We start from the raw sequence: 20,628 nt of genomic DNA on the forward strand, positions 1-20,628 counted from the left end.
TAAAATGGCAATTATGATTTTTATCTTGCAGTGTTTCATAAGTGACAGCTATTAGTGTGATTTAGAATGAAGCTAAAACTCACTGTCTTCTACAGGAGCAGCTGACAGTGTCAACAGACTAAAGGAATCCTCACGGCATCCAGGTGAACAGCAGGTCGACTCTTGGTTCAGACTGAGTCCTATCTGCCTTATGTGCAAGAAATCCAGGAACCATGGGGATCATCCCTGTCCAAAGCATGAAGACTACGGGGCCTGGGCGTGGATGCCTCATAAAGGCCCTGCTCTGAATTCGGCCATGGTTTTAAAGAAGAGACAATTTAAATATTCTTGAGTGGTGAGACACAGTGATTTCTGAGGTGGGGGGGTGTACATAATAAACTGTCTGGCCCAAGTATTTAATAAAATGATTTCTAATTGAGTTATAATAGTAAACACTTCTTTTCAATATAGAATTAATGGAAAATAGCAAGCATGCTATAAGAAATGCCAGAGCTAGCCCCTTCTGGTATTTATCACATGCAGAGTTAGCCCAGCATTATTGGTATCATTAGTCAAATACTATTGGGGTCCTTGAAACTGATCTTTGTTGTAAAAGAAAAGAAAAAGCTGAAAAATCTGGACATTCTTTTCCCTGCAGAGCATGGGTTTGCTCTCATGCTGCACAGTCCGTGCTCACCCGTAGCCTCCCTTTATGGGCTCTGTGGCTATAAATCTGAAAGGGACAGATAAGGTAGGAACCTTGTTAAACAAAATCCCCACCGAAATGACAAACATTCAAACAGGAGTGGCCTGCCTTTATCTCGTCACCACCCAGCTATGACCAGGTCTGTTTTCCTTTTACAAAGGGTCTGCTGTCCACAGAGCAGCCAGTAATATATCCAGGAGACCAAAAGTCACTTGCTCGCTAGGTATTTCCCAAAGGACTGGTACTGTGTGTTCTACAGTGAACTTGCTGAGCTGCCTAGGTTGCCATAAAAATCCCTTGATTTTTATCTCTGCTTGGACAGATAGAGCTTTTTGATAACCTCAGTCCATTTCCCAGGAAATGCTGGTATCCATCCATGTGCTGACTCATTGTGGGTACAGAGAGCACAGAATCCCCTGCAGAGGGTGGAGACTTAAAGACTTGGAAGACAAGGGAAGGTTCTAGATAGATCATTTACAGGTTGTTTCAGCAGCTAGATAAACAGAGAACCAGGCTTGCAGCTTGTAAAGTGGTAGGTCCTTTAGGTCTTTCACAGGAAGAGAAAAGAGATTTGACATGCTTATTAAGCTGTCTGGCTACCCTGGAAACTGCGCGCATGCACCTCTCGTAACAGCTGTGGAGCAATGACTTCTCTTTGTTCTAGCCTCTTTGGTTTGCATCTCTGAAGTACAAGATTTTTTTTCATTTGAGACAGGATCACAGAAGCGTATGTAGCCCAAGATGGCCTTGAACTCAAGATTCCTCTGCTCCAGAATCCCAAGGGTTGGAATTGCAGGGCTGTGCCAACATGCCTGACCAAGATACTTTTAAATAGATGATATTTACTAAACTTAGACATGTAAAGTCCTCCTTTCATCAGAAAGAACTGTGATATGGGTTTTACAGGATTTTTCTGCAGGGAAAAAATCTCCACAGTAGAAGTAAAGACACTACATATTGAGCTCCCAATGACAATTGAGTCAACAGGTAAATCTGATTGATGTGAATTGTAAGATAACTACCGTGCCAACTAAGCTTCTGGTATAGGCACTGGGGCTAGTAAACAAGATAGCATTAGGAAGCCCTGAGTGGTAGTGCATGGCTGTAATCCCAGCATTTGAGAGGCTGAGGCAGGAGGATCAGGAGGAGATCAAGGAGTCAACCCTGGCTACATGGCAAGTTGGAACTCAGCCTGGCCTACAAGAAACTTGGTCTTAAAAAACCAAAACTGAAACAGAAGTCTGGAGAAAGGCTGAATGGTTAAGAGTCCTTTTTCAGAGGAGTAGAGTTACACCCTCTTGTGGTCTCCAAGAATATCCATAAACACGCGCGCGCGCGCGCGCACACACACACACACACACAATTAATTTGCATTATTGCGAAGAATGTAACACATATTACATTTTTAAACATGCTAAAACACAGAATCTGAGGCTGGAGAGATTCCTCAGTGTTTCAAAACATTGCTACTCTTGCAGAGGGTCTATTGGGTTTGGGTTCTAGAATCTACATGGCAGCTAACAATCATCTACAACCCCAGTTGTAGGGGGCCCAACTCACTCTTCTGGCATCCTTGGGCACCAAGCACATACACATATATACAAAACACTCATACACATACTATAAACATAAATAAATCTTTTCAAAACCACATGGCAATAGACACTATTAACCCTAGCACGCAGGAGGCAGAGGCAGCATCTCTGAGTGTGAGGTTAGTCTGCTCTACTTAACGAGTTCTAGGCTAGTTAGGGCTACACAGGGAGACCCTGGTTCACAAAACAAACAACAACAAGGCCCAGTAATATCCTACCCCCATTAAGTCTGCCTAAACGTCCCTCTCTGAGAACAAGAGCACATTTGCCCACCTGCTCCCTTTACTCCCTTGTGTCTCCCAAATTCAGTCCTAAATGCTTGCAGGCATTCTCTTCTTATTAAAGAATATGGCTTCAATGAAGAGTTATGGGTCCCTAGTTTGACCATGTTTTTTTTTATAAATGAAAATTCTATTATACAGTATGTCTCTTGTAACTTGCTTTTTAACACTAGGATACTAAGATTCCATCATCACAGTGTGCAAACTACCATTTTCACAATTAATTCAACACTATTTCTCCATCCATTTGCTCCAGTGAACACGGGGTTTCTCATGATTCTTTCTGACCATGTACTCACCAGCAACTTTCCTTTGCTTTCTGGGCACAGCCAGACTGCTTCTCAACTTCTTTGTTCGTTTATGAGTTTAGAACTCATGTAGGCCAGGCTGGCCTTGAACTTTTGATCCTCTTGCCTCAACCTCTAAGTACCAGGATCATAAACTTGCTCTACCACTCCTAGCTTTCTCAGCCTTCTTGTAGCGAGGTAGAGCTATGTATCTGAACTGTGACTGGCAACTGTGTGGAAGGGGTGCGGGCCACTCCCTGACCTGATTCCTCTCATGCCTGAAGCAGAGGGCCAAATTGGGGGCAGAGGGAAGAGGCTGGAGAGACTGGAGGAACCACCAGATAGGAAACGGGGAGAAGGCTCTGCACCGTGCACTCAAGGGGAGGGAGTTATGGGGATAAAATGGCACCAGCTGGGGAAGAGTGGAGCTCTGTGGCCGGCAATGTCCTGCTTGTTATTGTCACATTGTTATGCAAGATATTCCTATTGGGATAAATGGGCAAAGGAGGCAGTGATCTCAAAAAGGTTTGGAAACTATAAATAATTCTATAGTAAATATGGAAGTGTAACAACAAAACTACTCTAGCCATTAAGTCATATGTGGCTTAAAATCCACAAAGGTATCTCTAAAATACCCAAGTTAAATCTGCATTGTTTCAAAGGACTTTTTAGTGGTTAAAGGAATCAAACTTGAGGGACTGTAGGCCTTGCCATGCATGCTTGAGGCTCTGAGTTCAAACCCCAGTATCCATGTAAGAAAGATACTGTGGTATACATCTATAAGTACAACCCTCAAGAGGCAGATACAGATGGGCCCCTGGGGTTTGCCGGCCAGTTACTAAAGCTTTATCAGAAAGCATATCAATGAGAAACCTTGTCTTCAAAACAGATGAACAGAATCTACTGAGAACTGAGCTTGTCCTCTGGTCTCCACACGCACACACATGCATGCACTTGTATACCTTTTCCTCATTACCCAGAGGGAGAATCCTCCCAGATCAACTTGAAAGGCTGAAATCAAGAAGCAGTTCTTTCCAGAGAGTTAGTTTTCTATAGCCCCTGTGAACTCCAGAATGATGGCTACACTGAATGGTCTTGGAGTAAACTGTCTTTGAACACTGGGATGTATGGTCTCCTTCTGTTTACTCTTTATGGAGTCTACTAAGTCTGTAGTCTTGTGATGTTCACCTCCCAGAAGGAGTTCTTTGAAGTACTGTATCCCTTTGGTTAGAAGCCAACTGAGCATGCTTCCATGTGGTAAATGCAGTGTTAAGTACCATCTTACTGAGGGTTCTACCTTCTCATTGGCGGGCTGTGGTAGAATACAGAACTGTGTTTTGGCTTTCTCTGTTCTTCAAACAAAATAAAACCTTTGGAATTTGGAGAGGCTTTTGTTGGGAGCAGAACTCTGAGTTCTCTATCAAACACAAGCATATATTCTACAAATTCTTTTAATGTCGGCTATAGGAGACAATTTATAAGGTGTACGAGGTTTCTAAGCATACATCCAGATAAAAAGCGATACTATCATAGCCAGCTATTAAAAGGACGACATTCATGAAGAAGGCCACAGGGAATCTGAACATGGCAGCCTGCTCTGGATTCTTCTATAAGAGGGACATCTTCATCAGCCCTAGGTTTTCAGTGTTCAGTAAGGCCAATTTAATGCCCAAGTGTCTACACAGTCCAATTCCACTTTCTCTTGGGGTGCATAGGAGAGCTACATTAGCCTCAACATCTCATTTGAAAGATTAGCTGTAACTGTACATGAACTAACTTCCTTGAGAGACAGCCAAGAAGTGACGGCAAGTTAGCGAGAGGCTGCTCAGGTGGTGTGTGTTTATGCTGTGAAGGTGACTGTCTTTTCCTTGGTTCAACCATACTTGATAGATTCTTTTAGTAATTTTATTTCCTAGGCTCACCTGCATGCAAAATTCGCTGACCAAGAGCAGGTACTATGGTTTCTCTGAAGACCAGAAAGCCTTAATCCACCTTTTCAACATTAGGAGAGTTCAAAAGACCCACAGCACAAAGGGACACTCTCACAGCTGAGGAATCAAAGGGAACATGGAAGAATTCCAAAGCACCTCATTTTTCAGGAAGAAACAAGAAGTTAGGATCCCTGCCTACCATGTCCTCGGAGGCTGAGATTCTCATGATGATAACCTAGCTGGGGCCCCCAGAGAAGAGCCAGAGGGGGCTGTACTGCTATTGCCAACCTTTTGAAATCATGGCACTTACGCAGACAATGGGCCTATCTTATGGCATACTGGAAAAATGGGTGGGGCTGGTGAGACCACTGACTCTGCACTCCAGCTACTCCTATGACTGCCAAGAAAGGAAGCCTCAGTGAGGAGTAGGGAAAGGGAATCTGTTAGCAGGTCTTGATTTACATGCTATTTCCTTTAACTGTAGGCCAGAGGACAGGCGAATTGCATCCGTTTCCTCTTCCTGGAAAGTGAGGAAAGTAACCCAACCTCATGGGCTTTTGAGAAAATGATACTGAGTTATGGGTGTAAAATACTCTGCACGATGCTCTGTATATAGTGAGCACTCGACAGACAATACTGTCTATATGTTGTATCACCTATACTGGAGGGCACATTTTATTATTCCAGTGACCTCTGAATGGAAATGGGTGAGAAAGCATTGCTGGTTGGTATGGAAGAAAGGCTACTTAATTTTCAGGCTGTGATTTTAATCTTTTCAACTTTTTGAAGTTATGGTAAAGTATAATGAGATTCAGATCTTTGCCAGTGCGTAGAGTGTGCTTACACTGGAGCACAGCCACGACCACCATTCATCTCAGAATGTTTTTCATCACTCTTACCCCTATTATAAAGACAGCTTCCTGGTGGCCCAGATCCTAGCAACTGCTGTCTGACTTTCTAATTCTATGATTTTGACAACTCATGGAGGTGAAATCAGGCTGTATTTGTCATATGTGACATGAACTATGTTTTGACAGCCCCATTACCTCCCTTCTATTGGAGGACAAAGGCTTATTTTTAACCAAAGGCCATTCTGACTCTAGAAGTCTCTTCTAAAAGCTCTTTTAGTAAATCCTAAGTTAGAGTATGTTACGAATCCAGATCGCCTCTTTGTGAGAAAAAGCATGCAACACTGCTTTGTGAGTTCCAAACCAGAGGACAGAGAAACCTGTCTATCAGGACAAATAGTCCAGACCATCTGGACTGAGGAAGACCAGGGTTTCTGGCTTGGATGGACACTGTTCTATGGGAGTATTGGCCCATCCACTTGTCTGGTTGCCCACAGGCTCTTAAGTGCTGGCCTCATCATCTCCAGTCTATTCCTCTGAACAAAACCTTGCTTTAACTGGTGATTTCTGCTGCCTAGATGCCTATAGAAGAAACCTGGAAACCTTCATTTTTTGTGTGTTGAGCTCCGAATGTGTGTGGAGGCCAGATAGCATCATCTTTAAGTGCCTTCCTCAATCATCCCAGTCTTATCTATTGAGACAAGATCTCTTGCTGAACCCAGAGTTCACTAACTGGCTAAACTGGTTGGCCCTGAGCTTCAGGAATCTGTCTGGTTCACCCCTCCCCCACCCCCCACTAGGGTCACTGACATATCTGACCATTTCCAGCATTTTATGTAGGTGCCAGAGATCCAAACTAAGGTCTTTGTGTTTGCACAACCCTCACTCTCTCAGCTGAGTCATTTTCCCAGCCCAGAAACATCTTTATATCCTTGTATACAGAGCCAAGACAACTTTACCACTAAAAGATTTCTTTTACTCTGTTTCTCCCCTTCAACCCTCTAGTAAAGACAGCTCTGGTTAGATTCAATCACTGTTTTCCAGGACTATCTTCGCAGGTCTGCAGCATTCCATTACCAAACCGTTTTCCACAATACCAGAGGAATCTAACTGTAAAAAGCAAACATACTCCGCTTTCCTACCCAGCCCTCTTTCTTCTTATCCTTGGGATAAGGTCAAGCATTATCGGCCTGGTATGCAGAACTGTCTGTGTTCTGGCCTCTGGTGACCTTTCCAATGGAATCTCACACCACTCCCCAGACACTTGAGAAATTGGAGTCATTTGCAGTTCTTCACAAACACTTGACCATTTCTTCTCTCAGGATCTTTGTGCTAATCCTTCTGCCTAAAGTGTTCCTCCAGCTCTCCTGCTTTAGTAAGTCGGGTGTCCCCACCCTGTGTTCCCATAATACCTGCTCTATACCTAGCATTGTACTTCAAAGAATGTTTCATTGTTATGTTGTGTGTTTGGCTTTTAAGCCCGAGTCTCATTGTACACTTGTGATCCCAGACCCTGAGCCTCCTAAGTGTGGGTATTACAGGTGTGCACTGCCGTGTCTGCATGGCTTGTATGTTCATTTGCTCCAAGAATGAGAGCCGCTTCAGAGAGGATCCAAGCATCCAGGCATACCCGTGCCTTGAAAGTGCCTGACCCACAAGGACAAGTGAACTGCAGGTCTGCCTGGAGGCCACAGGGAAGAAGGAAGACGGCGAGGGGTGGGGGAAGGCAAGGAAGGAAGAAGGAGGAAAAGTAGGCGCATAGGAAGGAAGAATTAAGACTGTCTCTCTTCTACCTCAGTGCTGGATTTGAACTCCGGCCCTTATACATAGTAGGCGGGCATTCTCACTGATATTGCCAGCTCTACATTTCTTGATAGTATGATCATGTATTTAAAAATCTTAAGGAATCAACTAAAGGTCAACATAAAAGCAAAAATATCTTCCTTCTCTGACAGCTTATGGTATTTAGAATACAATAACCTGGAACTCATTTACTATGTAGCCCAGGCTGATCTGAAACTCACATGGTCCACTAATATTTTTACAAAGATACTAAAGCAATTCAGTGGGGAAATGGTCTTTTCCATCAATGTTTCTAGAGTAATAATAATAATATATATATATATAATACAATCATGTCCCCCACTTCACACCATACATAAAACAAAGCAGAATAGAGACCTATATTTATGAATTAAAACTACGAACTTTCTATAAGAAAACAACTTAATAAGGGCGGGCTCTCTACCCACCATTCTGCTACTGCTACTACTCAAAGCCTTGTGAGGAGAAGTCTGGACTTCATACCATCTCAAAAAAATAATTAAATTTAGAAAAAATTGAATTGTATTAGATGACTTAATTAAGCAGACTGCAAAAAAATTAGATGTTCTATAAAATTAAAAAGTGATAAAAAGAGACCGCATAAAAATTATAAACCTAGTTTTTGGAAAGATGCAGTTAAATAAACATACATACATACATACATACATACATACATACATACATACAACCAAACAGCTTTGTTAAAGTTTATAGAACACATTAGTGATAAATGGATCCCAGCCAAGTTTATAAAGAATTCTTAGGTCAGGGCTAGGGATAAGGTGCCACGGCAGTATTTGGCCAACGTGCTGGAGGCTCTGTGTTTGATTCCCAGCACAGGGGGAGGGGGGCTGAAAGCTGAAAAAATGAGATAACATGTCAGTGAAAACCAGAAGGAAGATTTCACCAGATCCTCCCATTCCCATGAACTGGCTCGGGAGGTTAGCACACAGAGTGCTCAGCGACACTGCGCACGAGGGAAGTGGATACTGAAAATCCCAGGGTACTCTCTCACACTCCACTGCAGCTGAGATCAGGGACTGATGATAGCAAGAGGCAGAAGGCATGCGGGAGAACGGAAACCTCACGCTCTGTGAGGAAGACTGCAAGGAGTCACACTCCTTTACAGCATGGTGGCGGATGACTGAGTTAAACACACACTGGCTGGGTGACTCAGCATCCCTACCCCGCAATTAACTAAACAGAACTAAAAGCACTGTCAAAACAAATACTTCCCTTAAATTATATCCAAGAAGCACTATTCCTAATCACCAGATACTGTAAAACAAAAAACAAAAAACAAAAAACAAAACAAACACCAATATTCGCTATCTGTGGTGGAATACTACTCAGTAACAAACAAGAACAAAACTCCGAAACACACACCTCAATATGTACAGACCTCAAACACATTATACAACAGAAAACAAGAAAAATACCATATCTATGTGGTTCCGTTATAAAGCAAATATTGTAAATCCTATAGTAGCAGAACTGACAAATATACTCTCTAACTGCTATTCAAATTCTATTCAAAGCTGACATAAATACTGAATGGCTCATAGTCTAAGTGAGGTAGCTAGAAACTCTGCAATGTCAGGTACTATATAATGTAAGCTCTTGCCTCTTAAGGGTGAGTTGATATTCTTAACTGTTTCTTACCTAAGCAGATTTTCCTAACCATACTATGAAAAGAAAAATAGTGATGTCTATTACTCAGGACCACCGTTCTTCAGGTACATTTCCGAGATTTGGGAATCCTGACTGTTTTGGGATCCTGATCTGGACAAGCTGACTGTGAAGACAATATGTATGAGGGACTGGGGTGGATAGTACAATGGTTAGAGAGTGCTATAGATCTTCCACAGGCTCGGGATTCAATTTTCTCCACTCACATCAGCAGCTTGAAACTGTGTCTAACTCCAGTTCCAGGTGGGTCAGCACACGCTGGACTCTGTGGTCACTGCATGCATACAATTCACATAGCCTCGTGCACAGGAATAAACCTTTCAAAGAAGAAAGCATGTCTGAGACCATCAGGGGAGCTTCAAGGCAGACTGAGGATTGCCTGATGTTAAAGGATTAGCTTTATAAGGCTATCTGGATGTATGATGCATACACTGTGTCCTTAAAAAGCAATGCTGTTAGAGATACACACAGGTGCATACAGAAGTATTCATAGATGAAACGAGTGATGTGGTTTACACTTGCTTCAGAGTTCTCCAGAAAATTCCAAGAGCAAATAATGAGGAGGTTTGGGTGAAGAGACAAGAGACACAGCTGCCGTGCAGGTGCTACAGGCATGAGGTGCCCGGGGGACTTCTGCTTTCATGTGTCTCATTACTTTCTCGATTGTTGGTGGCACTGAGACATGATCTCACATGATCTCACGTCCCTGCACATGCTTGGCAAGCGTTCTGCCATAAGCTATAGACAGCCTGCTTTTTGCTTTCTGAGACTGCGCTCAGTTGCTACCCGGCTGGCCTTGAATGTACATTGTGCTGGATCCTTAGCATGGACTTGTGGGTCCTTCCAGCCTCAAACTCCCGAAGTAGCTGGAATACAAGCTAGTACCACTAGGCCTTGCAGTGTTTTTTAATTTTAATTTTTGACTATATGTATATTTGGAGGGTGTATACATGTAGAGGTCAGGGGAAAACTTTTGGGAGTCAGTTCTCTCCTTTTACCATGTAGAGCTTGAATTCAGGGGATCGACTTAGTGTGACTTAGTGGCGAGGCACCTTTTGATCTGCTGAGCCATTGCTGGCTCTGTTCTTGTCCGTGAGGAGTCACAGATGCTCACGGCAGAGCCAGCGCACACGACTGATTGCACTATACTCAGCTATAACACCATGGTGAGTGCGTGAAGGAGCGTGCACTTTGCCACAGTTCAACTCCCGCCCTTGTCCTGGGCCACGGCCACTCCCACATCTGCATCACCTCCTGAGCCTGGGCGGTTACGGGATCTAGCAGGCCCCTCTGGACTCTGTGACAAACCATTATTAGCCACAGTCGCTGTCTCAGCTTAGTTTTTGATCCTCAGTTGCTCATTTATTCTTTGGTTACGCAATGTAGTTTGTCCTTTCCATGGTCAGCGTGAATTTTTATCTCAAGCTTGTATATTTAGGTTTCTCAGGAAGAGATCACAACCTGCCACCACCGAGGAACAACCCTGGCTTCACACTCTGCTGCCTTCAGCTAGAAAGGCCATCCCTGGAGAGGTCCACTGGCTCTTCGGAGATGAGAGGATGTGTCTACGTGCGGGGCTTGACGCCGACACTCTGCTCCTGCTGTTGGGGCGTCCAGATTTGTCAGGAAGTTCTGAAGGATTCTGAAAGTTGTCACACATACCTGGGGACACTGCCAATGGACTATCTGGAGCAGTGTCATACTGCAGCCACGGATCAGTTCCGAGATTTATATCCTAGCTGTCATTGAATCTTACTGTGCCACAGTATGGTCTTTTGCTACACAGGGTAAAACTAGTAATTACTCATGGAAGGGTACTAGGAGGGTTAAGTATCATAAGATATGCAAAGTACTGATCTGGGGCACAGTATACTCAGAGTTTCTGTTAATACAGATGACTGTTACTGTCATCAGCCATAGTTTTGTACCAAAAATTGCCTGTAAGTCATCAATGTAGATATCTTTTTAATGCTAACTATACAAAAATCATTTCACTCAAGGAGATCAATACCATAATTTATTCTGAAAGTGGCTTTCTTTCTGAGTAGAAGGCTTACTTTAATTATAACTTGTTAATTGGAAAGCAGTCTAGTACATTTTGGAGTCAAAAATCACTGAAACTTTTCAGGAACTCTGATCAGAAAAATTCACTTTCAAAATTACTTTACTCCAATAGTTACCACGAAGGAGAGCTGTGTCACAGGTCCCAGGGGGCACAGAGTACAGGAGTCTGTGCTGACTGTGGGTCTGACTCATAGTTCCCCTCAAGAGACATCCCTGTGGATCTCTAAACAAGGCGTTATTTAAGTCTAAGAATTCACAACAAGAGAATATTACCCAGGAAGATTTGTGAATGAAATTTTCAACCTAGTGCCAGAAGTTGCAAATAGGTTTTTAGAAAGTGAACTCTAAAGAAGAAGGAAGTTTCAGTTTGAGTCAAAGTGGTGATGGTGGTTGCTAGGGACCAGAGCTCTGAGCTGTGAACCTGGGGAGGAAGGCTTGCTGCATGTGTAATCGAGAATGGCCAGTTCCACTCCACGGCAGCTTCACAGCCCTGGGTTAAAGCCAATCGAAATGTGTGAGCCAGTTAAAAGGCCCAGGAGCCCTACAAAAACAAGGAGGCATTGGAGAGATTATCTCCCCTTTTCCCACATTCTTTAGCACTGTGAACAATAGAAGGAACAGACAGGCTTTATTTCTCGTTAATAATCAACTAGTTCCTGTTGCTCTCAGAGTTATTAATACTAAAAATTATTACATTAAACTAAGCATCTCTCACATGAGAAGTGAATATGCCAATACTACACAAACATTGTGGCTGTCTAGCTTTGGTTTAAAACAGTTTCTAATACACGTCATTGTGGTCCCCACCCTCGGTCACTTTCCCAAGTCTGATTTGTTAAAGTCCACTCATTAATATACATAAAAATGTGATTTGAACCCCAAAAAGTAAGTCACTTTTGAGAAACATCACAGCTTGGGGGTTACTGAATTACCCGGCAGACAACGTTTTTATGGGTGCTAGATTATGCCACAGGGCACACTGCTTCTGCAGCAAGGGCAGACAGCACTGTGCTCAGGGCAGAGGAAGCTGAGAGGATGGCTTTACCCTTAGTGGTAGGCGACTGGTGCGGCCCCATTTAGTGGTAGGTGACAGTGTGATTCCATACGAGAAATCCTCTGGGCTACATTAGGAATCAATCAGCTTGACAAAGCACCTTAGAATGGGCCCTGTAGCCATCACAAGCTTCCGGTCTTTATTTACAATTTCAAAACCTCTCTCGATTCCTACATTATTGGCCTCAGTTAAGGAAAGGATTGTTCCAATAACTAGCAGAGTTAGTCTGAAGTTGTCAAGTTTCTCTGACTTCATAAATATCAAATTCTGCTAGAGACTGAACCCTTTGAGAAACAATATCTATATCCTTAATATAAGCTTTGGAGCTACAAATGAAAAAAGAAAGAATGAACAGGTGGGAAATACAGATACGCAGAAAAGATAGGTGATGAACTTGATATATATATATATATATATATATATATATATATATATATATATATAGAGAGAGAGAGAGAGAGAGAGAGAGAGGGAGAGAGAGAGAGAGAGAGAAGAGAGGGAGATAGAGAGAGAGAGAGGAGAGAGAGAAGGAGGGGAGGAGGAGGTAGGTCCTCATCATTCTTAGGACGCTGTGAAGCCCACTGCTCACCTGCATCCCCCATGACCACTGCAGGGAAGGGGAGTTGCCTAAGCCTCATGAGAGGACACAAGCCAACCATGTATTAAGAGGAAACCCTTTCTTTACAACCGGGACTGTTATAGCAACCACAGACATCTATAATGCTCTACAGTTAACATACCCTCATGTGACAGACACATGGGACAATTACTATCATAAACAGTACAGTATGGGGGAGGCAGAGACGCCACATCGTACTAGCTTTAAGTCACTATTAAGCTGAAGTAGACCATGTCAAGCTAAAGGCATGCATGAAAATCTTGAGAACCAACTACTAAGAAAGTATCTAAGAAACAGCAACCGCAGAAAGAACCACAAAACACACAGTCCATCGTGCCCCAGCTGTTGCTGCATCTGCAGACCCCCCTTCCCTGCAGGTTTCTTCCTTGGCTTTTCAATGGCCTGACCATTAAAGTCTTGGGTGCAATGTCACCTCCAGGAGAAACCTTTCTGTCACACTGAAAGACTGCTACTGAAGACTCAACTTTGCCATCACAGTTCTGGTCCCATCTGAAATGTATGTGCTCGAATTTGCTTGTGAGCATTACTTTGTTTTCTATATCACAGACACACAACAAGGGAGTCAGAAAACACTGTGTTAGAGCAGCATACAGCTAGATTTCACCTTTGTCTGATTTTATCAAGTAGACTGGGGCCGGCACGCGTCCTCTGCAAATGGTGGAACGACAGGTTTTAGGCTGTGTAGACCATGCACCTCCCCCACTGTGTATTCTTTCCCTTCTCTCTTCCTTCTGCTTCTTCTTAACAACCTTGTAAGAACATGGGGCCCTCTTCTTGGCCTGGGTACTACATGAGAACACGCTGTGGCCTGCAGGCCGCAGTTGTCTAACTCCTGTGCTATACTACTATGAGCCTGGAGATCAAGCCGGAGGATGCACGTCTACACACACACACACACACACACAGAACATACAGAACATTTCTGAACATACAGAAAATGCACACAGCTGACCTTACAGTCTGCGGAAAAAGAGACGAGAAAAATGGAGACAGGCTGCGGTTGACAGACATTTCCTTGGAGATACAGAACACAGTCCAGGTCAGCTCTACAGCCCTTTAACAGATACTGGGAAAGACAGCTCTTCAGTCAGTCATAGCTTCTACCCACTTCTCCCTTCAAGCCCCGATCTCAAACCAGCCTCCATGAGCCACATGCTGATGCTTGCTGCCGCCTGGGGCCCATAAAGAAGGGAGGAGGCATCCCCAGGGTTGCTGTGCTCTGGTCACTGGCACACCTTGCTATAGGCTCTCTCACCAGCAGCATTCTGAAAGACTGCTGGCTGTGGCTTCCATCTACTACCTGAGGTAAGGATAGCTTGGCAGACACGGATAGGCCTGCCCAGTCACTGCAAGTGCTTCTCAGATGTGGCCAGGATGCCTCTCTCCCGGTCTCTGGGAGGAGAGAGCATGTTTCTCCTGCTGTGAGTATGGCTGCAGACACAGAGCAAGGGCAAAGAGAGGAAGGGGTGAGCACCTGGGAAGGCTGCCCAGTCACATCCAGAAGTACAAGAATGCCAGGGTGCTGCAGCGTGGCCTGGCGAGCCCGGAATGTGGGCAGCACCTCCTCTGAAGGTATTCTTGCTTCTGTGCATCCAAACAGTCTGAGGTCAGTACCATATGGCTCAGGAGAGGGTGCCTTTCCTCTGGTGTCCCCCAGGCTCAGTGAGCACAGGAGCTGCTCCGCTGACACTGGCTTGCTGAGCTAGGAGAATGCAAGGACAAAGGGAGGCAGAGAAGCGAGCTCATGGCCTACTAGGCCTTCAACCTCCATGACGTTGTGGAGCCGCCCACGGGAGACTGGCTCTATCTCCAAGCACTTCCTTCCTCCTCTTTCACATGTTGAGATCCCAGAATAATTCACTGCAGTGTTCTTTGTCAAGTCCCTGCTACCCCATATTCACCTCCCAGCTTTATAACAGGGGAAAAAAATAAAGAGGAACAAATGGTCCCCTGGGCGTTGGAACCAAGCAAGCAGATGCTTCCAAAGGAAGGTAAGTGTCAGATGCGCAGCCGTGTGGCTGAGGAAAACACATTATCTAACCATGCTCCAGCATGCCGCAGCAGGGCCTAAGTCTTAGATAAGAACGAGGCACTGGATGGGAATGAATGGTGGGCTGTGAGTTAGGGAAGGGGCAGGAAACAGCACCAAAGGCCCTTGATTTACAGGCATTATCTGACAGAAGAGCCAACAGTCTGAAGGCAGTGACACTAAGGGACAGGGGAATGAACAGCCTGGGGAGGAAAGGGTGACAGTTTGGGAAAACATTTTTTGGAAAAAGCAAATGAAACCAGGTTTTAAGGAAGCCATCCTAAGGAGTGCCTGAGGAGTCTGTTTCTGAAGAAGGCAGTTCACAGCTACACTAAAATATGATAAGGTTGCAGTTTTGATATACAACTTGGTGGGAAGGAGCCATGAGAAACACTGGACACACAATGCCAGGGAGATGATATTATGCAGGAACTACACGGCAGTAGCAATTCCTGTGACTACTGAAGATACTGAAGAAGGATTGGCAGGAGCCACAAGGTAAGGGCTTTTATCCTGAACATCAGTGCAAGTAATGGCTTCCTTGGTAACTAGGAGTGCGTGGTATGGTTTGTCCCTCTAGGATTCTTGGGCCGGATGCTGGTTCCCAGCGCAGTGCTATTAGGTTGTAGAATCTTTACGGTCAGGTCTACGGGAGAGTGGTTAGAGCACTGGGACACATGGTGGGAGCAACTAGTGCCATTCTCATGGGAATGAATCGTTATGAAGCTAAGACACAGAATACCTTGGCCATTCTGTATGCAGCAGGTTCCTTTTCTATTTTGCTGCCATACTGTAATCCAGCCAAGGGGCCTGGAGCAAAGTGTAAGACTCTGGACTTCTAATAGTATGAGCTGCACAAACCACTCAGTTTTATAAAGTACCTGCCCTTGGATATATTCTTATAGTAACAGGAAGTGGACTAATAGATGTTATTTTGAGTTGCACGCTGGAAAAAAACAATTAGGACTAAGGAATATGAAGAATATATTTTTCTTTTATATGGTTAACCTTTTTAGGAAATAAAAATAAGTTTCAAGAAAATTATCTGTGCTGTTGGGCTACTTCAAGATAAAGGAGCTGCTTGAAGGACTCATGCAGCCACTCTGGCAGCATCTGATGACCACCACTACCACACCCACTGGAGGCAAAGTGTAGTGTGGATGAGTTAGGCTAGACAATCACATCGGGCAGTACTTTCAAGTCCCGAGAGATCATCTGAAGCTGCAATCGGGATCTGGGTATCAGGTAAGAAAAGTAGTAATGGTGAGGCTCCCTTTCCCAGTGTACTTTTAATTGTGGGCTGAAGGCCACATGGCAATGTTTGCAGGAAGCCTAACAGCAGCCTTGCCGTCCACCATGCACGTGTGAACTAACTAAAGCAGAAGGAAGCCTGACCTAGTGATCTGACCGAGGTGTGGTTGGAGGCACGCACGCCCAAGCTGGAGCTCTCTTTCAAATTGTTTATCTGCACACATAATTAATACAAAATGTCTTTTCCAGATTTAATGTATGAAAAAAAAAATCGCCCTACTGCAGAATGTGCCACCAAGCAGGAGCACGCTGTGAAGCTGGGAATAGCTCTGAGAAGGAAGGAGAGCCATCCTCAAATGCACAGCCAGCGCTCCACAGGCTCTGTGAGGTACGCCAGCATCAGGCTCCAAAGGGAGGCTTTCTTCCCATCTTGTGGACATTTAGGGGCTTCATCTCTTACCATGTGCTGGTATGAAATCAGGTTTTAAAAAAAAAAGAATCTGAAAACTATTTTAATCTAAAATTACAATCAGAAACCTAAGCCTGCTGGGGAAGAAAACACTCTGGAGTCAATATCTGTACATTGTTTGACACCATCTATTTAGGGCCAAAGTATCCCTTCTTAGTATGAATTACTGAGATACAAGGGAGCTCTGCCTCTGCAGGAAGCCAGCTCAGCCCTCTGCTTTTGTTCTAGCTCAAGCTGGAACTCCTTGGCTGTTGACTTAAGCAAAAACATTATACGCCAAATTGCCACGGAATGCAGGGTTTAGTTGACTTGCAGCTTACACCTGATGCCACAGGTCACTGGCTCCTCTACAGCAAAGCACTACAGTCTAAACCACCCACAGAGAGGTGGACCAGTGATTACGGGCCCACTACCGATTGATTATGTAACAAACATTTAAATATGACCGCAATGTGGAAACCCACCAGAGGCTACTGGGGAAGCACAGACCGCTGCCCCCATGTTCTGTGACACTTCCCACTGACCAGAAAATCAAAGTGAGCCTGCTCTCAGCAATCCTGAAAATGTGGAGACCTGACACTGGATACATATTTTGAAATAGAAATATGTTTAAGGTAGGGTCACTATATCTTGGCAATAGTGACATTTTGTATATTCTGTTGTGAGGGGCTGTCCTGGGACAGAAGGAAATTAGGATTGTTAGCTGATGATTGTTAGCATCATCCACTGTGACAGTAAGAAATGTCTTGCCAGGTGGTGGTGGCGCACGCCTGTAATCCCAGAACTTGGGAGGCACAGGCAGGCGGATTTCTGAGTTCGAGGCTAGCCTGGTCTACAGAGTGAGTTCCAGGACAGCCAGGGCTACACAGAGAAACCCTGTCTCGGAAAGAAAAAAGAAAAGAAAAGAAATGTCTTGTCAGATATCTTCTGTGGGGCAACATCACCTTAGTGGATGAGAAACAATGGTTGGAGAAAGTATGACCTCAGCATACATACACACATGGTAAAATAAAAAGAACCATGTCAAAACACCAAAGGTTCTCACACTGATTTTTACATTCCTAAGTGTATGTGCACAGTAAAAGTATACTCACTGTGTACAAGAAAACAAAAATCTTTCCACATCAGCAGCAGAGTAAGTTTTGTGAAGCCTTCTGCATCATATTCCACGACACCTCTAAGGAAGAAAACACACACATAAACCCTCATAAAAATAACGTTCAAAAGCAATGAAGTGAAGACTCTAAAAGGCAAATGAACACATAAGCACCCAGAGGGTCTAGATATTGGGATGACAACACTGAGGTTCATGTTACAGCCCTGCTATTTGCTACTGCTTACGACCTCACTCCAATCTTTTAACCTTTGGAGACTCAGCTTCCTCATCTAGCAGGAAATTATAATATTGGTAAACTTTTTAATAGGACTGTGAAAAACTGACCAAGATAAACCATGGAATGGAAACATTAGTCATCAGTTATGAGTAAAAAGACAAACTATGAAACCAGTCCATTAGGCTTGATGGACCTTTTGCATGCCTTCGCATGCCTTTTATCCATGCCTGTATTTGGGAGGCAGAGGCAGGTGGACCTCTGCATCTCTATGAGTTTGAGGCCAGCCTAGTCCGCATTGCTAGTCCAATGGCTGGGCTACAAAGTTAGACCCTATCTCAAAACCAAACCAAAGGTCATAGATGACATTACCACACCGGATGTCACCTGACTACCTGGACAGCGAGCTCAAGTCTCACTTTATCCAGGGACTAAACAAGAATGATACTGACAGTATAATTGCGACTGTACAGTCTTGCATTGGTACCTTCGCTTCTATCTTCCCAACAAAGCAGCAGCATCAATGGGAAGTTGTTGGGGGTGTCAAGGGACAACGGTTCCTCACTTGCTGAGGGGGCTAGCAGAACCTGGTGGGCTCGCCTAATCAATTTCTGACAAAATCAGAGTGCCGAAAGGATGTTATCGCCAAAGTGTGACAACATTGTCCATGAATTGGTGAACAGAAAATACTCATTCACACAAGCAAGTCCCTGAAGCCTTAGAAATGTCTTCTCCTGACTCGTCAAAAATATTGATGGTTCCCAGTTTAATACTGGGACATTTCAGGAAACATACAGAAACTTAAGATACCAAGGACTAGGTGATCTGCTCAAAGATGGTGTGTTTATCACTCAGAACTGACTTAAGCCAACAATTCTGCCTTATGAATGTATAATTAACCCAATACTGTAATGGTGAGGTCTGAGTGCTTCACTCCACTTCCTCATAGGCGAAAACAAAATATAATGCCTTCCATGCCTAAACACATAATATGGTAATACAGTGGTAATCACTTGTAATTTAGTAACTATATATAAGTAATGCTATGTTACAATATGTGTATAATAAAATATACAAAGTGTTTATTAAAACACGATGACATTAAAAACAAATGTAAATTCATTTTTCCTACTTTTCTTATGCCCTAATAGATTTTTTATTCGATATATTCTTTATTTACATTTCAAATCCTCTCTCCCCGAAAGTCCCATAAGCCCTCTTTCCTCCCTCTGTTCCCCAATCACCCCCTTACCATTTCCCTGTCCTGGTATTCCCCTACACTGCTGTACTGAGCCTTTCCAGGACCAGGGGCCTCTCCTTTCTTCTTCTTGGGCATCATTTGATACATGAATTGTTTCTTGGATATTCCAAACTTCTGGGCTAATATCCACTTATCATTGAGTGCATACTATGTGGATTCTTTTGTGACTGGGTTGCCTCACTTAGGATGACATTCTCCAGTTCCACCCATTTGCCTACGAATTTCATTAATTCATTGTTTTTAATAGCTGAGTAGTATTCCATAATGTAAATATACCACATTTTCTGTATCCATTCCTCCATTGAGGGACATCTGGGTTCTTTCCAGCTTCTGGCTAGTATAAATAGGTATTCCCTAATAGTTGTGTGTTAGCCCATGTGTGTACATTCCATTTTGTGGGTCGTTGTGTTAGTGTCTTCATTTTCAGGCATAGACAGCCAAGGTAATCTACTCAAAATTGAGATTATCAATATTTACTACCACTATTGTATAAAAAGTGCTCTCTCAAAATGTTCACCAATAAAGCTGAAAATACGTTTAATTATGAAAGACATATAAAAGATAGGCATGTTGCTTGGATATTGGCATTTCTATTTAGGATAATGAAAGATGTTGTAATGGTTAATAAGTGAACTGTTTGGCAGTTTTTCAGGAGTCAGACATCTGTGCTACGGTGTGACGCCATGTTACCCTTGGATTCATCTGCTCTTATTTACTCTCTTACTTGGCCTCATCTTCATTTACTTCTTTGGTAAGGAGATATATTTCTGTATATGTATTATATTCCAGTCATTTCTGGAATAAGGTGGGACCTAGAATCAGAGCACTGAAATCTCTGGTACCCAACACTGGGCAGAGTGTTCCACCTTTACAGGCTACGAGGAAAACACACTGGTGCCTGAGTGAAAGTGTGTAAGAGCCTGACAGCTCTTACAGGAGAAGAACCAGGCTTTAAAGAACATGGCCTCTGGCATCCAGGGGAAGGGCAGTGCACAGGGGAGCAGTGGGAAGGGCCATTCTGCTGCCCCGTGAAGTCACAGGCTTCCCAGCTTTCTCGTGCCATCCTCTAACCCCTTCTCTGAAGTTTAACTCATCTCTGTGAGGTGTAATGTTATCTTTCCTTCCCCGTCTGAGAGGCACTGCTGGTGGCAGTCCTGTCAGAAGCCCTAGGTCCTAGGAAGTGTGATGTCTGCCTTACTGTCCCCTCTTCTACACATGGGACTTCACTGGGTCACTAACCTTCCAGGTTTCAGGGCTACCTACACAAATACATTTATAAAGTGCTCTATATCCATCATCCGTTGAATGGACAACCAAAATGTGGTTCACACAGACGATGGAATTTCATTTATTGTTGAGGAGAATGAAATCCTGGCACTTGTAGGAAAA

At 43.8% G+C, this 20,628-nt stretch overlaps 1 protein-coding gene across 1 annotated transcript in view; it reads right to left on the reverse strand.

The window, feature by feature from the left end:
• Positions 1-20,628, reverse strand: part of Babam2 (BRISC and BRCA1 A complex member 2) — a 376,664-nt gene that overhangs the window by 51,950 nt on the left and 304,086 nt on the right. The window contains exon 10 of the mRNA XM_052186334.1: positions 17,742-17,824. Within this exon, the coding sequence (XP_052042294.1) occupies positions 17,742-17,824 (83 nt within the window). The remainder of the gene's footprint in view (positions 1-17,741; positions 17,825-20,628) is intronic.

Source organism: Apodemus sylvaticus, chromosome 6, assembly GCF_947179515.1.
Source record: "Apodemus sylvaticus chromosome 6, mApoSyl1.1, whole genome shotgun sequence".
In the NCBI taxonomy this organism is placed as follows: domain Eukaryota; kingdom Metazoa; phylum Chordata; class Mammalia; order Rodentia; family Muridae; genus Apodemus; species Apodemus sylvaticus.